Here is a 19,471-nt window from a genome sequence, read left to right on the forward strand (position 1 = left end):
CTTTCGCCACCCCTCTGGCCGGTCACCCCTCCAACCCCGGGGAGCAGAGCCTTTCTGCTCTTTTCCAGGTTACCTTGAGTAGGAGAACTGTCTCTCTGGGTTCCTCTGTGGGTTCTGTCTCTCGAAATTTAGTTAGAGTCCTTAGTTTCAAAGTTTTATCAGAGAGCGCCTAAGACTGGATCCCTTCTTGTCACCGTCTTGGCTCCGCCACAAGATATCATTTCTAATACATTATTGAATAATAGTGGTGATAACAGATATCCTTGTTTCACCCCTGATCTTATTGGGAATGCTTCTGGTTTACCCCTATTACATTTAATGCTTGCTAATGGTTTTAGATAGACACTGCTTATTTTTTTCTGATTTTTTTGCAAGGCAATGGGGATAAATGACTTTCCCAAGGTCACACAGCTAGGTAATTATTACTGTCTGAGATCTGATTTGAATTCAAGTCCTCTTGACTCTAGGACCAGTGTTCTATCCACTGTGCCACCTAGCTACCCCTATTGTTTATCAGTTTAAGAAAAACTTCATTTAGTTCTCTACTCTCTAGTGTATTTAATTGGAATGGGTACTATTTTTTTGGTCAAAGACTTTTTCAGGATTTATTGAGAAAATCATATGATTTCTGTCAATTTTGTTATTGATGATCAGTTATGCTAATTAGTTTTCCTAATGTTGAGCCATTCTTGCATACCTAGCATAAATCCTCCCTGATCAGGGATCCTACTGATAACTTTCTGTAATCTCTTTGCCTTGCATCAATATTCATTAGGAAAACTGTTGGATAATTTTTGTTTTTGTTTTGACTTCCTGGTTTAGGTATCACCGCCATGTTTTTGTCACAAAAAGAATTTGGCAGGACTCTTTCACCTGTTTTTCAAATAGTTTATATAGAGTTGGAATTAATTGTTCTTTAAATGCTTGGTAGAATTCCCTTGTAAATACATGTGGCCCTGGAGGTTTTTTCTTAGGGAATTCATTGATTGTTCAATTTCTTTTTAAGTTTTTTATTTCTCTTTTGTTAATCTAGGCAGTTTATATTTTTATAAATATCCATCCATTTCACTGTTGTCAGTTTTGTTGGCATACAGTTGGGCAAAATAGTTCCCATTTATTACTTTAATTTCCTCATTGATATTGATTTTACCCATTGCATTTTTGACACTGATAATTTGGTTTCCTTCTTTCTTTTTAATCAGAATATGGTTTATCTATGTTCATATTTTTCATAAAGCCATCTCTTTATTTTATTTATTAACTCAATAGTTTTCTTACTTTCAAATTATATTGATTTCTCCTTTGATTTTCAAAATTTCTAATTTGATATTTAATTAGGAATTTTTGATTTGTTCTTTTTTTAGTTGCATGCTCAATTCATTGATCTCCTCTTTCTCTAATTTGTTCATATAAATATTTAGAAATATAAAATTTCCTCTAATAACTGTTCTGGCTACATCCTACAAATTCTGATTTGATATCTCATCATTGCCATAGTCTTGAATAAACTTGTTCATTATTTCTATGATTTGTTGTTTGATCATCATTCTTTGCTTATCACTAATTCTTTAATATTAGGTTACTAAGTTTCCAGTGAATTTTTAGCTTATCTTTCCATAACGCCTTTATTACATGTAATTTTTATTGAATAATGATCTGAAAAAGGATGTAGTTAATATTTCTGCCTTTCTGAATTTGATTGTAAGGTTTTTGTGACCTTGTACATGATCAATTTTTGTGTAGGTGCCATGTACCATTGAGAAAAAAGTATATTCGTTTCTATTCCCATTCACTTTTCTCCAGAGGTCTATCATATCTGAGTTTTCAAGCATTCTGTTGCCTCCTTATTTTCTTTCTTGTTTTTTGGTGATTAGATTTATCTAGTTATGAGAGAGAGAGAGATGGAGATCTCCCACTGGTTTAGTTTTACTGTCTGTGTCTTCCTGTAACTCATCTAACTTCTCTAAGAATTTGGATACTATACCACTAGGTGCATATATATTTTAATAATGTTACTACTTCATTGTCTATGGTACCTTTTAGAAAGATGTAATTTACTTCCTTATTCCTTTTAATTATTTAAAAAAAATTTTATTTTGAATATTTTACAATTTTTCCCCTAATCTTGCTTCCTCCCCCCCCCCCCAATCCCACCCCAGAAGGCAGTCTGTTAGTCTTTACATTGTTTCTGTGGTATACATTGATCTAAGTTGAATGTGATGAGAGAGAAACCATATCCTTAAGGAAGAAAAATAAAGTATTGTGCCTGATTGTTGGACTAATGGAATGAGCAAGTCCATCAAGGTTGGTCATCACCCTCATGTTGCTGCTAGGGTGCACAATGTTCCTCTGGTTCTGCTCATTTTGCGCAGTATCAGTCCATGCAAATCTTTCTGGGCTTCCCTGAATTCCCATCCCTCCTGGCTTCTAATAGAACAATAACGTTCCATCACATACATATACCACATTTTGTTAAGCCATTACCCAATTGAAGGACATTTATGTTAATTTCCAATTCTTTGCCACCACAAACAGAGCTGCTGTGACTATTTTTGTACAAGTGATGTTTTTTTATACATTACTAAAATATTCTTGTTTAAACATACCCCCCCCCCCCCAAATATAAACCCTCAGGAGAAATAAAGTAAAGAAAAAAATTTCAGTCTGTGTTCTGATACCATCAACTCTGTCTTGGGTGGATCACATTCTTTATGGTAAGTCCATCATAAAAGTTATTTCCATATTTTTGCACTGTTGGTGTTGCTGATTATAAATCCCTCCATCCATTCCTCCCCACTACTATATATTATATTTTCTCTCTCCTTTCACTCTGTCCCTCTTCTAAAATGTGCTGTAGGGTGGCTGAGTAGCACAGCAGACTGATCACTGGCCTGGTGGCCAAGAGATCACGAGCCCACATACCACCCCTGAGACCTAGCAACAACCCGGCCCTGTGGTCCCCGACAGGCCAATCAATCCCAGCCCCTTGTGAGAAGTAAAAAAGAAAATGTGTTATATCTGACTGTTCTCTCCTATGATCTATCCTCCTATCACCCACATCCTCCCCCTTCCCTTCTTTTTACTCTAGATGTCTGTACCCTATTGAGTGTGTATGCCGTTTCCTCTCTGAGCCATTTCTGATGAGAGTGAAGGTTCCGTCATTCCCCCTCGCCTTCCCCCTTCCATATCATTGCAAAAGCTCATTGTAAAAAGAAGAAAAAAATATCTTTTATACGAAATATCTTAGCCCTATTCCACCTCTCCTTTATCTTACTCCCAGTGCATTTCCCTTTTAGCCTTTAACTCCATTTGTACCATATATTATATCTTCAGAATCAGCTCTCTCCTGTGCTTCATCTATAAAAGCTCCTTCTACCTGCTCTATTAAATGAGACATTTCATGAGTATTATCTGTATCATTTTTCTGTGGTCCCTCATATTTTACCCTTCTCCTCCACTTTCTATGCTTCACCTAAGTCCTATATTTGAAGGTCAAACTTTCTGTTCAGCTCTGGTCATTTCAACAGGAACATTTGGAAATTCCTCTGGTTCATTGAAAGTCCATTTTTTCCCCTGGAAGAGGATTTTCACTTTTGCTGGGTAGTTGATTCTTGGTTGCATTCCAAGCTCATTTGCCTTCTGGAATATTATATTCCAAGCCCTACAAGCCCTTAATGTAGTTGCTACTAAGTCCCGTGTGATCCTGACTGCAGCTCCATGACATTTGAATTGTTTCATTCTGGCTGCTTGTAATATTCCTAGGGTTTGGTTTTTTTTTTTTTTTTGATCTCTTTCTGGGGGAGATTAGTGGATTCACTCAATTTCTGTTTGTCCTCTGCTTCTGGGATATCTGGGCAATTTTCCTGTAGGATTTCTTTAAAAATTAGGTCAAGGCTCATTTCCTGATCATGACTTTCATGTATTCCAATAATTTTTAAATGATCTTTCCTGAATCTGTTTTCCAGATCAATTGTTTCTTCAATGAGATATATTGTGTCTTGACTTCTCGTTAAGTCATCAGCTTCCTTTAGCTCCATTCTACATCTGAAGAATGTGTCCCCTTTTAGCAGCCTTCTTTCTTTACTCCTTTTCCCCTTTTACTACTTTTTAAAAAATTTTTGCTTTTACTTTTACTTTCCCCCCTCCCTTATCCATATCCTTTGTCTATGTATAATCACCTCAAGTGTCCTAATATAAATATAAGCTAAAAGTTTGATTATATCATGATCAATTTATACACACACCCTCTGTCTACATATGCTCCTTTCAGTTGTCCTAAAAGTTATAGGTATTATCTTCCTGTATAGGACTGCAGACAGTTTAATCTTATATTTCTTTCCCTTTTTGTTTTTCTTTTTATGTCCTTTTTTGAATTGAAGATCAGATTTTCTTTCATTTCTTATCATCTTATCAGATAAACTTGAAAGTCTTCTATTTTGTTGAAAATCCATCTGGCAGGGAAGTTGATTCTTTTTTTATTTGTATGTTTGTTTTTGCAAGGTAATGGGGTTAAGTGGCTTGCCCAAAGCCACACAGCTAGGTAATTATTAAGTATCTGAGGCCAGATTTGAACTCAGGTACTCCTGACTCCAGGGATGGTGCTCTATCCACTGTGCCACCCAGCTGCCCAGGGAAGTTAATTCTTGATTATAATCCAAGTTTCTTTGCCATTCATATTTCCAGCTTTCAGATCCTTTAATGTTGAAGTTGCCTAGGTCCTGTGTAATCCTGACTACGACTCCTTGGTATTGCATCTTTCTAGCTGCTTGCATTGTCGTATTTTCTCCTTTTGCTGAGAATTCTGAAATTTGGCTACATTCCTTGGAGTTTTTATTTTAGGATCTCTTTTTAACAGTGATTGATGGATTCTTTCAAGGACTCTATCTTTTTTATTCTAGAATATTGGGGCATATTCAAGGACTCTTATCTTTTTATTTTAGAATATCCATGTAATTTCCTGAAAGATATTTACAGGTTTGAACATTTAGGTCAACCAGTAATTCATAAATTTTCCCTTCTGGATATATTAGGATAGTCATTTTGCCTAAGAGATACTTTACATTTTCTTCCTCTTTTTTTAACTTTTAGGTTTTGTTTGTTGGAGTCTTGGGGTCTCAGAGTCACTAATTTTCATTTGTCCAATTCTAGTTTTTAGGGTTTTTATTTTCTTCAGTTAACTTCTTTGTTTCCTTTTCCAGTTGATCAACTTTACTTTTAATTTTTTGAGCTCTTGATTCATCTCTTCCAGGAATTCAAGTTGAGCTTGTACAAAGCTTACAAGACTTTGCTTGTAAGAGTCATTCCTGTCTTCTAGGTTTGTCTTGAACTTCTTTGACACCATAATATCACATTGTGGTTGATATTCATCTAGTCTACTTACTAATTTTGGACTTGATTTTTTTTTTTTAGGATTTTTTTTTGCAAGGTAATGGAGTTAAGTGGCTTGCCCAAGGCCACACAGCTAGGTAATTATTATGTGTCTGAGGCCAGATTTGAACTCAGGTACTCATGACTCTAGGGCCGGTGCTCTATCCAGTGTATCACCTAGCTGCCCCTAGGCTTGATTTTAGAGCTTTTGCTGCTTACTTGAGATATTGAATTTTGTATTCTTCCAGGATCTCAGGAATAGATTGGGGATCTTTCATTGCTTCCAAAATGGTCTGATCCATCAAGGGCAAAGTCTGATTGTTATCCCCTTGTTCTAAGCTTTGCAGATTTCCAACCTGGGTTTTTATCTGTGCAACAGTAGATGCTGCCACATTCAGCCTGTAACAATCAGCTGGAAAACTCTTGTTTCAAAATGATAAAATTGTAGGTTCTCTTTTAGCTTGAGATTCCTGTCCTGGTTTTTCCTCTGTAGGCTGGGCTAGATGCAGAAAGTGAAACTGGGATCTGAGCTACACAACTTGTACTCCTACATATTTATTTTGAGCATTTCATGACATTATTCTGAGATGGGGTCATTAGGCTTACAGAGTAGTCAAGACCACCAAAAATGTTATGATAGCTCTTTTTCTTTTACTTTCTTTATTGTTTTTTGAATTTTACAAATTTTTCCCCCAATCTCGCTTCCCTCCCCCCACCCCCTACAGAAGGCAGTCTGATGGTCTTTATATTGTTTCCATTCAATATTGAATGTGTTGAGAGAGAAATCATATCCTTAAGGGAAAAATAAAATATAAGAGGTATAAGATACCTTTTATTTTTAAAAATTAAAGGTAATAGTCTTTGGTCTTTGTTTAATTCCACAATTCCCTCTTTGGATACAGATGGTATTCTCCATCGCAGGTAGCCCAAAACTGTCCCTGATTGTTGCACTGATGAAATGAGCAAGTCTATCAAAATTGATCATCAATACCATGTTGCTGTTAGGGTGTACAACGTTCTTCTGTTCTGCTCATCTCATTCAACATCAGTTCATGCACATCCTTCCAGGCTTCTTGGAATTCCCATCCCTCCTGGTTTCTAATAGAACAATAGTGTTTCATCACGTACGTGTACCACAATTTGTTCAACCATTCCCCAATTGATGGACATTCACTCAATTTCCAATGCTTTGCCACCACAAACAGGGCTGCTGTGAATATTTTTGTACAAGTGATGTTTTTACCCTTTTTTCATGATCTCTTCAGAGTATAGTAGTGGTATTGCTGGATCAAAAGGTATGCATATTTTTATTGCCCTTTGGGCATAATTTCAAATTGCTCTCCAGAAAGGTTGGATGAGTTCACAGCTCCACCAACAATGCATTAGTGTCCCAGATTTCCCACATCCCTTCCAACACTGATCTTTGTCTTTTTCTGGTCATATTGGCCAGTCTGAGAGGTGTGAGGTAGTACCTCAGAGATGCTTTAATTTGGATTTCTCTAATAAGTAATGATTTAGAGCAGTTTTTCATATGACTATGGATCCTCGTCTGTAAATTGCCTCTGCATATCCTTTGACCATTTGTTAATTGGGGAGTGGCTTTTTTTTTTTTTTATAAATTTGACTCATTTCTCTGTATTTTAGAAAGGAGTCCTTTGTCAGAAATACTAGTTGTAAAAATTGTTTCCCAATTTACTGCATTTCTTTTGATCTTGGTTACAGTGGTTTTGTCTGTGCAAAATCTTTTTAATTTAATATAATCAAAATTATACAGCTTGTTTTTAATGATGTTCTCCATCTCTTCCTTGGTCATAAATAGATCTGACAGGTGAACTATTCCTTGATCTCCAAGTTTGCTTATAATATTGACTTTTATGTCTAAATCTAAATCCTGTACCCATTTTGATCTTATCTTGGTAGAGGGTGTGAGATGTTGGCCTAATCCAAGTTTCTGCCATACTAACTTCCAATTTTCCCAACAATGTTTATCTGAGAAGCCAAACTTTTTGGGTTTATCAAACAGCAGATTGCTATAATCATTTCCTGTTATCTCTTTTTTCACCTAGTCGGTTCCACTGATCGACCACTCTATTTCTTAGCCATCAGACAGTTTTGATGACTGATACTTTATAATATAATTTTAGATCTGGTAGGGCTAAGCCACCTTCTTGGATTGCACTTATTTTCATTAAATCCTTGTAAATTCTTTTTTTTATTTTTTTAGGGTTTTTGCAAAGCAATGGGGTTAAGTGGCTTGCCCAGGGCCACACAGCTAGGTAATTATTAAGTGTCTGAGGCCAGATTTGAACTCAGGTATTCCTGACTGCAGGGCCGGTGCTCTATCCACTGCACCACCTAGATGCCCCTATCTGTGGAAATTCTTGACTTTCTTTTCTTTTCTTTTCTTTTCTTTGTTTTTTTTATGTTTTTGCAAGGCAAATGGGGTTAAGTGGCTTGCCCAAGGCCACACAGCTAGGTAATTATTAAGTGTCCAGGGCCGGATTTGAACTCAGGTACTCCTGACTCCAGGGCCGGTGCTCCACCACCTAGCCGCCCTGACTTTTTATTTCTCCATATGAATTTATTTATGATTTTTTTTCTAATTCATTAAAGCAATTTTTTGGAATTTTGATTGATAGAGTACTAAATAAGTAGTTTAATTTGGGTAAAATTATATTTTTTTATTATATTAGATCAGCCTATCTATGAGCAGTTGATATTTAATCAGTTTTTTAAAATCTGATTTTATTTGTGTGAGAAGTGTTTTGTAGTTGTTATCATAGTTTCTGAGTCTGCCTTGGTAGTTAGACTACCAAGGGTTTTATATTGTCTGAAGTTACTTTGGGTTTGGGTTTTTTTTTTTTTTTGCAAGGCAAATGGGGTTAAGTGGCTTGCTCAAGGCCACGCAGCTAGGTAATTACCAAGTGTCTTAGACTGGATTTGAACCCAGGTACTCCTGACTCCAGGGCTGGTGCTTTATCCACTGCTCCACCTAGCCTCCCCCTGAAGTTACTTTGAATGGGATTTTTCTTTCTAGCTTTTGCTGCTGTATCTTGCTAGTAAGATATAGAAATGCTGAGGATTTATGAGGGTTTATTTTATATCCTGCGACTTTGCCAAAGTTGCTATTTGTTTCCAGTAGTTTTTTTAAGTGATTTTTTAGGATTCTCTAGGTATACCATCATGTCATCTGCAAAGAATGAGAGTTTTGTTTCTTCTTTCCCAATTCTAAATCCTTCAATTTCTTTTTCTTCTCTTTTGCGAAAGCCAACATTTCTAACACAATATTGAATAGTAGTGGTGATAATGGGCATCCTTGTTTCACCCCTGATCTTAATGGGAATTCCTTTAGCTTATCCCCATTGTATATAATGCTTGTTGATGGTTTCAGATAGATACTGCTTATCATTCTAAGGAAAAATCCATTTATTCCTATGCTCTCTAGTGTTTTTAGTAGGAATGGTTACTATATTTTTTCAAAGACTTTTTCGGCAACTATTGACTTAATCACATGATTTCTAATAAGTTTGTTATTGATATAGTTAATTAAACTGACAGTTTTCCTAATATTGAACCAATGCTGCATTCCTGGAATAAATCCTTCTTGGTCATAGTGTATTATCCTAGTGATAACTTGCCATAATCGCTTTGCTAAGATTTTATTTAAGATTTTTTTGCATCTATAGTCATTAGGTAGATAAGTCTATAATTTTCTTTCTCTGTTTTGACTCTTTCTGGTTTAGGAATCAGTACCAAATTGGTTTCATAAAAAGTTAGGCATAGTTCTGTCTTTACCTATTTTGCCAAAGAGTTTATATAGAATTGGAACCAATTGTGCCTTAAATGTTTGATAGAATTCATTTGAGAATCCATCTGGCCCTGGAGATTTTTTTCTTAGGGAGTTCAATAATGGCTTATTGAATTTCTTTTTCTGAGATAGGGTTATATAGGTACTTAATTTCCAGTTCATTTAACTTAGGCAATTTATATTTTTTGTAAATATCCATCCATTTCATTTATATTATCAAATTTACTGGCACACAGTTGGGCAAAATAATTCCAAATTATTACTTTAATTTCCTCCTCATTGGTGCTATGTTCACCTTTTTCTTTTATGATATTAGCAATTTGGTTTTCTACTTAATTTTTTTAAAACAAATTAACCAGAGGTTTATCAATTCTATTTTTTTATAAAACCAATTCTTCATTGTATTTATTAGTTCAATAGTTTTTTTGCTTTGGATTTTATTAATTTCTCCTTTAATTTTTAGAGTTTCTAATTTGGTATTTAATTGAGAGTTTTAATTTGTTCTTTCTCTAATTATTTTACTTACATATTTATTTCATTGATTTCCTCTTTCTCCAATTTATTCATGTAAGCATTTAAAGATATAATATATCCCCTGACAACTGCCTTGGCTGTATTCTATAAGTTTTGGTGTGTTGTCTTGTTACTGTCATTATTTAGGATGAAATCATTAATTCTTTCTATAATTTTTTGTTTAATCCATTCATTCTTTAAAATGAAGTAATTTAGTTTCCAATTAGTGCCCATTAATTCATGTAATTTTTATTGCATTATGATCTGAGAAGGATGTACTCACTATTTCTGCCTTTCTGCATTGATTATTATGTTTTATGCCCTAGTACATGGCCAATTTTTGTGTAAGTGCCATGTACTGCAGAAGAAAAGTATATTCCTTTCTACCCCATTCAACTTTCTTCAAAGGTCTATCATGTCTCAGTTTTCTAACATTCTATTTACCTCCTTAACTTTCTCCTTGTTTATTTTATGGTTAGATTTATCTAAATCTGAGAGTGGGATGTTGAGGTTTCCTATCAGTAGTGTTTTGCTGTCTGTTTTCTTGTAACTCATTCAGTTTCTCCTCTAAGAGTCTGAATGATATATCACTTGGTGCATACATATTTAGTATTCAAATTGCTTCATTTTTCTATGAAAATTTCTATGAACTTTTAGGAGGATATAGTTTCCTTATCTTTTTTAATGAGGTCTATTTTTGTGGCTACTTTGTCTGAGATAAGGATTGCTACCCCCTGCTTTTTTTCATTTCAGCTGAAGCAAAATATATTTTGCTCCAACCTTTTACCTTTACTCTACAAGTATCTCTCTGCTTCAAATGAGTTTCTTGTAAGCAACATATTGTAGGATCTAATGCAGTCTGCCATTCACTTAAATTTTATGGGAGAATTCATCCCATTAACATTTAAAGTTAGAATTACTAACCCTTTATTGCCCTCCATGTTATCTTCCCTCTGTTTATATTTCCCCCTTTTTTGATTTTATCCATATTCCCCAATATTTTGTTTCTGAATACCACCACCTTCAGTGTTTTTGCCTCCTTGTATCCAAACCCCCTCCACTTTCTTCCCCCTTTCCCTTTGACCCTTTTCCTTCTATTAGTTCCTCTTTTCCTGACCCTCTCCCCCTTTCCCCTTTTAATACTTGAAAGGTAAGATAAGTTTCTTAACTTAATTGAGTATGTGTATGTTAACTTTAAGTCAAATCTGATGAGAGTAAGATTCAGATGGTTCTTACCTTTTCCCTTCTTCCCCTCTATTGCAATAAGTCCTTTGTACCTCTTTATGTAATGAGATTTACCCCCATTTAGTCTCCTCCATCCTCCCATCTCTTTACTGTCCCTCCTTTTTAAAGAGATATTGTTTTTAAATCATTCTATCAGAGTCATGGATAAGTTATGAGTGTTCATCACTTCTGGCTGATTATATTATCTCTAATACAGTTATAGTTTTTGAGAGTTATGAGAATCTTTCTCCCATGTGGGGATATAGCCAGTTTCATCTTATTGGATAGCAGTTTTTTTCTTTACCCTTTTTTTTAACCTTTTCATGTGTTTCTTGAGTCTCCTATTTGCAGTCCAAATTTTCTATTTAGCTCAGGTATTTTCATCAAGAAAAGCTGGAAGTATCCTATTTCGTTAAATGTCCATCTTTTCCCCTAGAAGAGAAAGGTTCTTTTTTTTAAGGTTTTTGCAAGGCAAATGGGGGTTAATTGGCTTGTCCAAGGCCACACAGCTAGGTTATTATTAAGTGTTTGAGGCCAGATTTGAACCCAGGTACTCCTGACTCCAAGACCGGTGCTCTATCCACTGTACCACACAGTCTCCCCAAAGGCTCATTTTTGCCAGGTAATGAATTCTTGACTGCATTCAAACTCCCTTGCTCTTCAGAATATTGCATTCCAAGCCACTTGATCCCTTAATGTTGATGCAGCCAGGTCCTGTGAAATTCTTATTGTGTCTCCTTGATATCTAAATTGTTTCTTTCTGGCTGCTTGCAGGATTTTCTCTTTTATCTGATAGTTCTGGAATCTGGCCACAATATTCCTTGGTGTTTTCATTTTTGGAATCCCTTTCTGGAGGGGATTGATGTATTCTTTCTTTTTTTTTTTGTTAGGGTTTTTTTTTTTTTTGCAAGGCAATGGGGTTAAGTGGCTTACTTAAGGCCACACTGCTAGATAATTATCAAGTGTCTGAGGCTGTATTTGAACTCAGGTACTCCTGACTCCAGGACCAGTGCTCTATCCACTACGCCACCTAGCCGCCCCCTGATGTATTCTTTCAATAACTATTGCCCACTGGTTTGATATCAGGACAGTTTTCCATCACTAAATCCTGTAATATTGAGTCCAGACATTTTTCTTTTCAATAATTTCAAGAAGCCCAGTGATTCTTAAGTTATCTCTTCTGGATCTGTTCTCAAGGTCAATGGTTTTGCTGCTGAGCTATGTTACATTTCTTCTTTTTTTTTATTTTTTGGTTTTGTTTAACAGATTCTTGTTGTCTCATGAAGTCATTAGTTTCCACAGACTTCATTCTTCTTTTTTAATTTTTATTTATTTATATATTTATTTTTTAGTTTTTGCAAGGCAGTGGGGTTAAGTGGCTTGCCCAAGGCCACATAGCTAGGTAATTATTAAGTGCCTGAGGCCAGATTTGGACTCAGGTACTCCTGACTCCAGGGCCGGTGCTCTATCCACTGTGCCACCTAGTTGCCCCTCTTCTTTTTTTAGAGAAGAATTTTCTTCATTTACATTTTGCAACTTCTTTTCCAATTGGTCAATTCCATTTTTGAAGGAGTTTTCCATTTGCCCAATTGAGGTTTTGAGAGAATTAGTCTCTTTTTTTGTTTTTCCAATTGTATTTTCCAAGGATTTGTTTTCTTTCTGTGAGATATTAATTTTCTTTTGCAAGATGTTAATTTTCTCTTGAGTTTCTTTTTCGAATTGATTTTTAAACTCCTTGATTTCTTCTAGGAAGTCTTTCTGGGCTGGGGACTAATTCAGAAGTTCTAGATCTCCCTGAGTTAGGATCTTTGTCTTCAAAGTAATTTTAAATGGACACCCCCCTCTTCCGCTGGCCTTTCTTCATTTTTCTGAGATCTTGTGTTGGGCGAGGAGCTGGTCAATAGATCTTTGGTGTTGAGATCCCTGGAGTCTTTGCTCACTTGTCTTAGTAACTCCAAATGTGCTGGACAGTAGGGGGTGTTGATTGCTTTCTCTTGAGTGTCTGTGACATTGATTTGAGACCCTCTTTCTAGGTTTGGAAGTGATGGGTGGCACTGCTGGATACTGTTATCCTTGAACAATGTGGGCTGTGCCCTGGGGAGAGGTAATTAATCTCCCTATTCAGTTGAGGAAGCTCTGCTGCCTACACCTGAGCGGGGGTGAGGGTGGGTGTGTGTGGGTGCTGGTACTGTGTTTATTCTGGGAAGAGGACTAGATGAAAGTATGATGCTCATGGCCCCGAGGCAAGCTGATGACCGTCCAGCCACACTTTGCAGCTCTCTGTGCTCGAACTCACCCTCTAGCCTTGCAGGGGCTCCCCAAAACCTTATTCCTACAGCCAAAGCCTTGGAACTTAGGTTGGTCCTCTAACTTCACCTTGCCACCCCTGAGATGGCTCTGTGCTTCTCCCCACTGCCCCTGGGCTGGCTCTTTGCTCTCTGCCCCCAGTTGGCCTATGCTCCCTTGAGACAGACCTTGTTGGGATCTGTTCTTCTAGCTTCTTTTTCTGGGTTTTGTTGATCAAATTTCTGTTAAGATGTTTCTTTCATATTATTTCTAAGGGAAAGCCAGGAGACCTTAGCACAGTGTCTGACTTCTCTTTGCCTTCTTGGCTGGACTCTGTAATAACTCTTCATAGTGGTTTACATTTTATTAAATTTGTTCATCTTTCTACCCTTAGATTCAGAACTGTGTTCATCTTCTGTTGATCCATTAAGACTGTGTTGTCAACTCTGCAGTCTCAATCTGAATCATTCCTTGTTCTTGTGATGATTACTACCTCTATAGATTCACGCTTTCCATTTTCCTATCAGCACCTTTGCTTTTTAAGAGGTTGTATCTTATATGGTGTTCCAGTACAGATTGCTAGAGAGTTCTGTCATACTTATATTGATTATGACTCACATGATCACTTCCAAGGTCCCTACTCTGGGGTTCAGACTACTCAGGGACTTTTTTTTTTAATTAAAGATTTTATTTATTTTGAGTTTTACTATTTTTCCCCCCATCTTACTTTCCTACCCCCACAGAAAGCAATTTGTCGGTCTTTACATTGTTTCCATGTTGTATATTGATCCAAATTGAGTGTGATGAGAGAGACATCATATCCTTAAGGAAGAAACATAAAGTATAAGAGATAACAAGATCAGACAATAAGATATCAGGTTTTTTCCCCTAAATTAAAGGGAATAGTCCTTGAACTTTGTTCAAACTCCACAGTTCTTTATCTGGATACAGATAGTGTTCTCCATTGCAGACAGCCCAAAATTGTCCCTGATTGTTGCACTGATGAAATGAGAGTGTCTATCAAGGTTGATCATCACCCCCATGTTGCTGGGGTGTGCAGTGTTTTTCTGGTTCTGCTCATCTCACTCAGCATCAGTTTATGCAAATCCCTCCAGGCTTCCCTGAATTACCATCTACTCAGGGATTTTTTTGGGGGGAAGGCTTTTCCTCTGCTACCTCCAGACTAAAAGTCTGGCAACAAGTGTCCCTGGCATCTCTAAGCAAACTAAAGAACTTCAGGCCAGTGGGATTCTTCTGGCCTTAACTTTGGTGGAGACCCTCTTTACTATTACCTGTGGGAATTGGGCTAACATTCTGCTATAGTTCTGAGGTAGAAGACATTTACAAAGGTTTTTTAAAAATCAGATTTCTATATCATTCATCTAATAACATTTTTAGGTTTGTGGTTTAGGCTTTAGGCTTCTGCTCAGGCAGCATCTTCTTTGGAAGCTCTTTTGGGGGACTTTCTGCATCCTCATAGTTATATATGCTTTATATATGTTTTGAAATCTACACAGAAGATACTAATCTAGTAAAGTAAAAAGAATTTCCTCACTAAGGCGAAAGCCTTTGATACTGAAATCATAGTTCCAGTCCCTACTCTGTGTTATTTTATAGATTGTAAGCTGTAGGAACACTTTTTTCCACTTTATATAACCCATAGTTGACATAGTATTTGGCACACAGTAGGTTATTAGTAAATGTACTGTAGAGTAAGATCTAGAATTTGAAAAGTAAACCAAGGCAATTTAAACTATTCTCCTTATTTTACTGATGGGGAAATTTAGACCCAATGGAGCCCCAGGTGAAACTGAGACACTCTCCTAAGTCACTCAGCTAGTAAGCTGAAGATGTGGAATGTAAATCCAATCCCTCTGACCCCATAACCAGCATGATAATTGCTGACCCATGCTGTCTCCGAAATGTTTTTTTTGAATGAGTGAATGAATGTAGTATGTGTAATTTTTTAAAAAAAACTTAATATACTTTAATCAGTTCTTCTGCACACATCTTCATGACTTTCCCTTATTTTTAGCATTTGTTACATATCACCAGTACGTTATTAGATGTTAATATTTTTGCATCATATTATTTCTGACTTTTGTATCTAACAGATTTGTCTTTCTTATTCCTTGCAGCTAATATAAATATAATATATATTTCTTGAATGAATGTATTAGATTGCTAAAGTCTAACAAAGGAGACTAATACATAAAACTTTTAAGTTTAGTCACTCTGTAAACACATAAAACTTTTACATTTAGTCAGTCTGTAAACACAATCATTTATAATGGAAAGACCATTTTTACAAGGACTTGGGTTCAAATTCCCACTCTAGGGAAGTCATTTCATTTTTCTGGACTTCAATCTCTCATTTCTCAAAGGAGGGGGAGTTGGGATTAAGTGAGCTCTCATGTCCTTCCTAGTTTTAGGACTATGATCCTGTTATTTTACATGTATATAGTTTCTCCTTCATTCTTTTTTTTTTTTTAGGTTTTTGCAAGGCAAATGAGGTTAACTGGCTTGCCCAAGGCCACACAGCTGGGTAATTATTGTCTGAGACCAAATTTGAACTCAGGTCCTCCTGACTTCAGGGCCAGTACTCTATCCACTGCACCATCTAGCCGCCCCCTCTCCTTCATTCTTAAGTCAAATTCTATAATTAATGAAACAATTTTAAGTGGGAGAAGTAATACCAAATTTGTATTTTTAGCTAGTTTAACATAGAAAGAAATCCTTCTTTCCGACAAAGAAAACTTGTGCTATTCAGTACAAAAGAATGTGGTTTTATTAGTTCAAAGCTAATGAATAATCATTACAGTAATCAGTATATACTGTTTAAATTAATATTGGATTCTGTTTTTCTCCACCTTAAGGTACAGGAAAGACAATGGTGATGGACATGTTTTATGCTTACATAGAAATGGAGAAGAAAAAGAGAGTCCATTTTCATGGATTCATGCTTGATGTACACAAAAGTAAGTGAATATATGGTTTGGTGTGTAAGAAAGTGAATTTTTTTTTAAGTTTTTGCAAGGCAGTGGGGTTAAGTGGCTTGCCCAAGGCCACACAGCTAGGTAATTATTGATTGTCTGAGACCAGATTTGAACCCAGGTACTCCTGACTCCAGGGCTGGTGCTTTAGCCACTGTGCCACCTAGCTGCCCCTGAAAGTGAACTTTTTAATGAAAAGATTACAAAATACTCCACTATCATGTACTTTAAATGCTATTTGAATGAAATTTAAAAAAAATTAAGCTTTTGTTCAAAATACAAATGAGAGCCTATTTTATTTGGTCTCTTGTTTTGCCTGATCTTGGTTATTGACACTATAGTGTAGTCCTGAGACAATAATGATGATTCTAACACCTTATATTTAGACAGCTCATTAGTTTGTAGATTGCTTCCACAACTTCTCTCTTTTCATCTATACAGGGAGGCAAGGTAGGTACTGTTATCTATATTTTACATATGAGGAGCCTGAGCTGTCAGGAACTTAAATGACTTTCCCAAGGTAATACAGTTATCCAATCAGTAGAGGAGCTAGAACTCCAATCTCTAACTTCCCAGTTTAGTGTTCTTTCCATGATACCATTTGGACTCCATAATCAAAACCTAAAAAAGAGAAGTGAAGGAAAGCTTCCATCATGGAGTGTTCCTCCATAGAGTATAGTCATTTTAAATCTGGAGGATGATATAGTTTCCTGGGTGAGGTAAGTTTCACTAGAGAGGGAAAGAGAGTTGATCTTGACTGTTTATTGGGTTGGCATTAGTCCTTTGCTTTTGGTGATATTATATTCAAAGAAATAAAAAAGAGTGCAATTTTTTTTCTTTTTTAGATTAAGGGCAAAAGACAAAGAAATGATTCCAAACTCAAGTGTTTTAAGAAGTTTTTACTGATTGGTCATATCCACAGGGATATTATTCTTATTCCCTACCTCTGTAGCACTTATATCTTAAATGTCTTAAATCTTTTTATACTTGCTTATATATTGCTTATATATTGCTCTTTAATTCATGCCATGGTTTTTCTTCTATATTTGGACTTAGGTGGCTACTCAGATATTTTTATTTCCTTTTTTTTTTGATTGACATTTACATTAATTTTTTATTTTTTAAATCATTTTCATTCTCTAATCTGTCTTTCCTTTCCCCACCTTGTGAACAGTCTAAAACAAAAATGAATTTTATAAAGGTTAAAAAATAAACTAGCCAACACATCTAATATGTCTGATTGTTACCTGTTGCCCTCTATCACTTTAAAGAAGAGAGAAAGAGGGGGCAACCAGGTGGCGCAGTGAATAGAGCACTGCCCCTGGGGTCAGGAGGACCTGAGTTCAAATCCAGCCTCAGATACCTAACAACTACCTAGCTGTGTGACCTTGAGCAAGTCATTTTAAAAATTTTCTCTTTAATTTATTTACACCTTACTAAAATATTCTTGTTTAAGAGTAAACATAATACACCCTCCCCAACAAAAATATAAAACCTCATGAGAAATAAAGTGAAAGACAGAGGAAAAAAAATGTGTTTCAGTCCATGTTCTGATACCATCAGCTCTGTCTTGGGTGGATCACATTCTTTATCATAAGTCCATCATAGAAGTTTCTTCTATATTTTGCCACAGTTACTGCTGCTGATTGTAATTCCCTCCATCCATTCCTTCCCACTACTATCTGTTATATTTTCTCTCTCCTTTTACTCTGTCCCTCTTTAAAAATGTGCTGTGGAGCAGTCGAGTGGCGCAGGGCACAGAGCATCTGCCCCACAGACCTAGCAACCACCTAGCCCTGTGGTCCTGGACAGGCCACCCAATCCCACCACCTTGCAAAAAGTAAAAAAAAAAAAAATGTCTTGCTTCCAGCCAAGATGGCGGAGAGAAGACAGGCACAGTTCTAAAGCCTGATCTTTCCCCATCTATCACATGAAACAAACCTCTTAAAAGAAATCCGACCCACAAAACCACATTAAGAAAAGCCAGAAGAAAGAACATCTACCTCAGGATTTGTCTCAGGCACCAGCATTGGCCGAATTTGTGCGGGTGAGTCTGGGCTCAGAGGGAAGATCAGTCCCTGATCAACCAGATTAACAACTGAATTGGAGCTAGGAGTCTGTGGGCCCAAGAGCTGGACCTGCTGGATCAGCAGTGGGGCTAGATGGCAGAGGCTTGAGTCAACTAGGGAGCAGAGGCACTGGTGTTGGTGCTGTCTCCCCGGGAGCTTGTGTACAGGTCTGAGGGGAGAGTTCCAGAGCAGGAGAGCTGGGGACACCGTCCCTGGGCTCCTCTGGTCTGAGGAACACAGAGTCCCATTACAGCTCAGACCTCTTCCCAGAATAAACAAATGCAAACTACTTCTGTGTCAGGCCCAAGACCAGGCCCAGGTGTGAGCAGAACCAGCCCAGCTGACAAATGACCTCAGGCCAGGGTAAAGCCCACCATTGATTGAAGGCAAAAGAATTCAATAGCTCCAACCCCTCCCTTCAAGCAAAGGGAGGAGGCCTCAACCAAGGTCACAAATACTCCAGAGAAAGCAACCAGCACCTCCTACTGGCCAGCCAGAGAGATTGCACTCAGTGAGTAAAGCCTTTAGCAATCCCAAGCCTTTGTGAACCAGCCCCTCCCCAACTCAAGGTCTTAGCAAAATGAAGAAGGGTCAGCGGAAAGGTGGATGCATAGAAACATTCTTGGAAGGGAAAGACCCTAACTCAGAAAGACCTGGAACCTCTGAGGATAATACAATCTGGTCTTCAGCACAGAAAGACTTCGTTGAAGAAATAAGGAAGGAGTTTAAAAATCAACTGCAAAATTTGGGGGAGACAATTAATACCTTGCAACAAGAAAACAAAACCTTAGAAAGTACAACTGGACAAATACAAAATGAGAATAAATCTCTCAGATCATCAATTGGACAATTACAAAATGAGAATAATTCTCTCAGATCCTCTATTGGGCAAATGCAAAAAGAAAATAATTCTCTCAAAACTTCAATTGGTCAAATGGAAAGCTCTTTCAAAAGTAGAATTGACAAATTGGAAAAGGAGTTGCAAAAGGTTAATGAAGAAAACTCCTTCCCCCAAAAAAGAATGGAGTCTACAGAATCTAATGACTCCATGGGACAGCAAGAGTCAGTTAAACAAAATGAAAAAAAAAAATAGAAAAAATAGAAGAAAATGTAAAATACTTCATCAACAAAACCACTGACCTCGAGAATAGATTGAGGAGGGGCAGCCTGAAAATTATAGGACTTCCTGAAAACATTGAAGAGAAAAAAAG

General features: G+C 36.7%; 1 protein-coding gene across 4 annotated transcripts in view; it reads left to right on the forward strand.

The window, feature by feature from the left end:
• The window catches only part of AFG1L (AFG1 like ATPase), a 221,398-nt gene that overhangs the window by 65,792 nt on the left and 136,135 nt on the right, over positions 1-19,471 (forward strand). For all 4 annotated transcript variants that reach the window (XM_074187295.1, XM_074187294.1, XM_074187292.1 and 1 more), the window contains one exon: positions 16,075-16,176. In XM_074187295.1, coding sequence (XP_074043396.1) covers positions 16,075-16,176 — 102 coding nt within the window. The remainder of the gene's footprint in view (positions 1-16,074; positions 16,177-19,471) is intronic.

Source organism: Macrotis lagotis, chromosome 5 (assembly GCF_037893015.1).
Source record: "Macrotis lagotis isolate mMagLag1 chromosome 5, bilby.v1.9.chrom.fasta, whole genome shotgun sequence".
In the NCBI taxonomy this organism is placed as follows: Eukaryota; Metazoa; Chordata; class Mammalia; order Peramelemorphia; family Peramelidae; genus Macrotis; species Macrotis lagotis.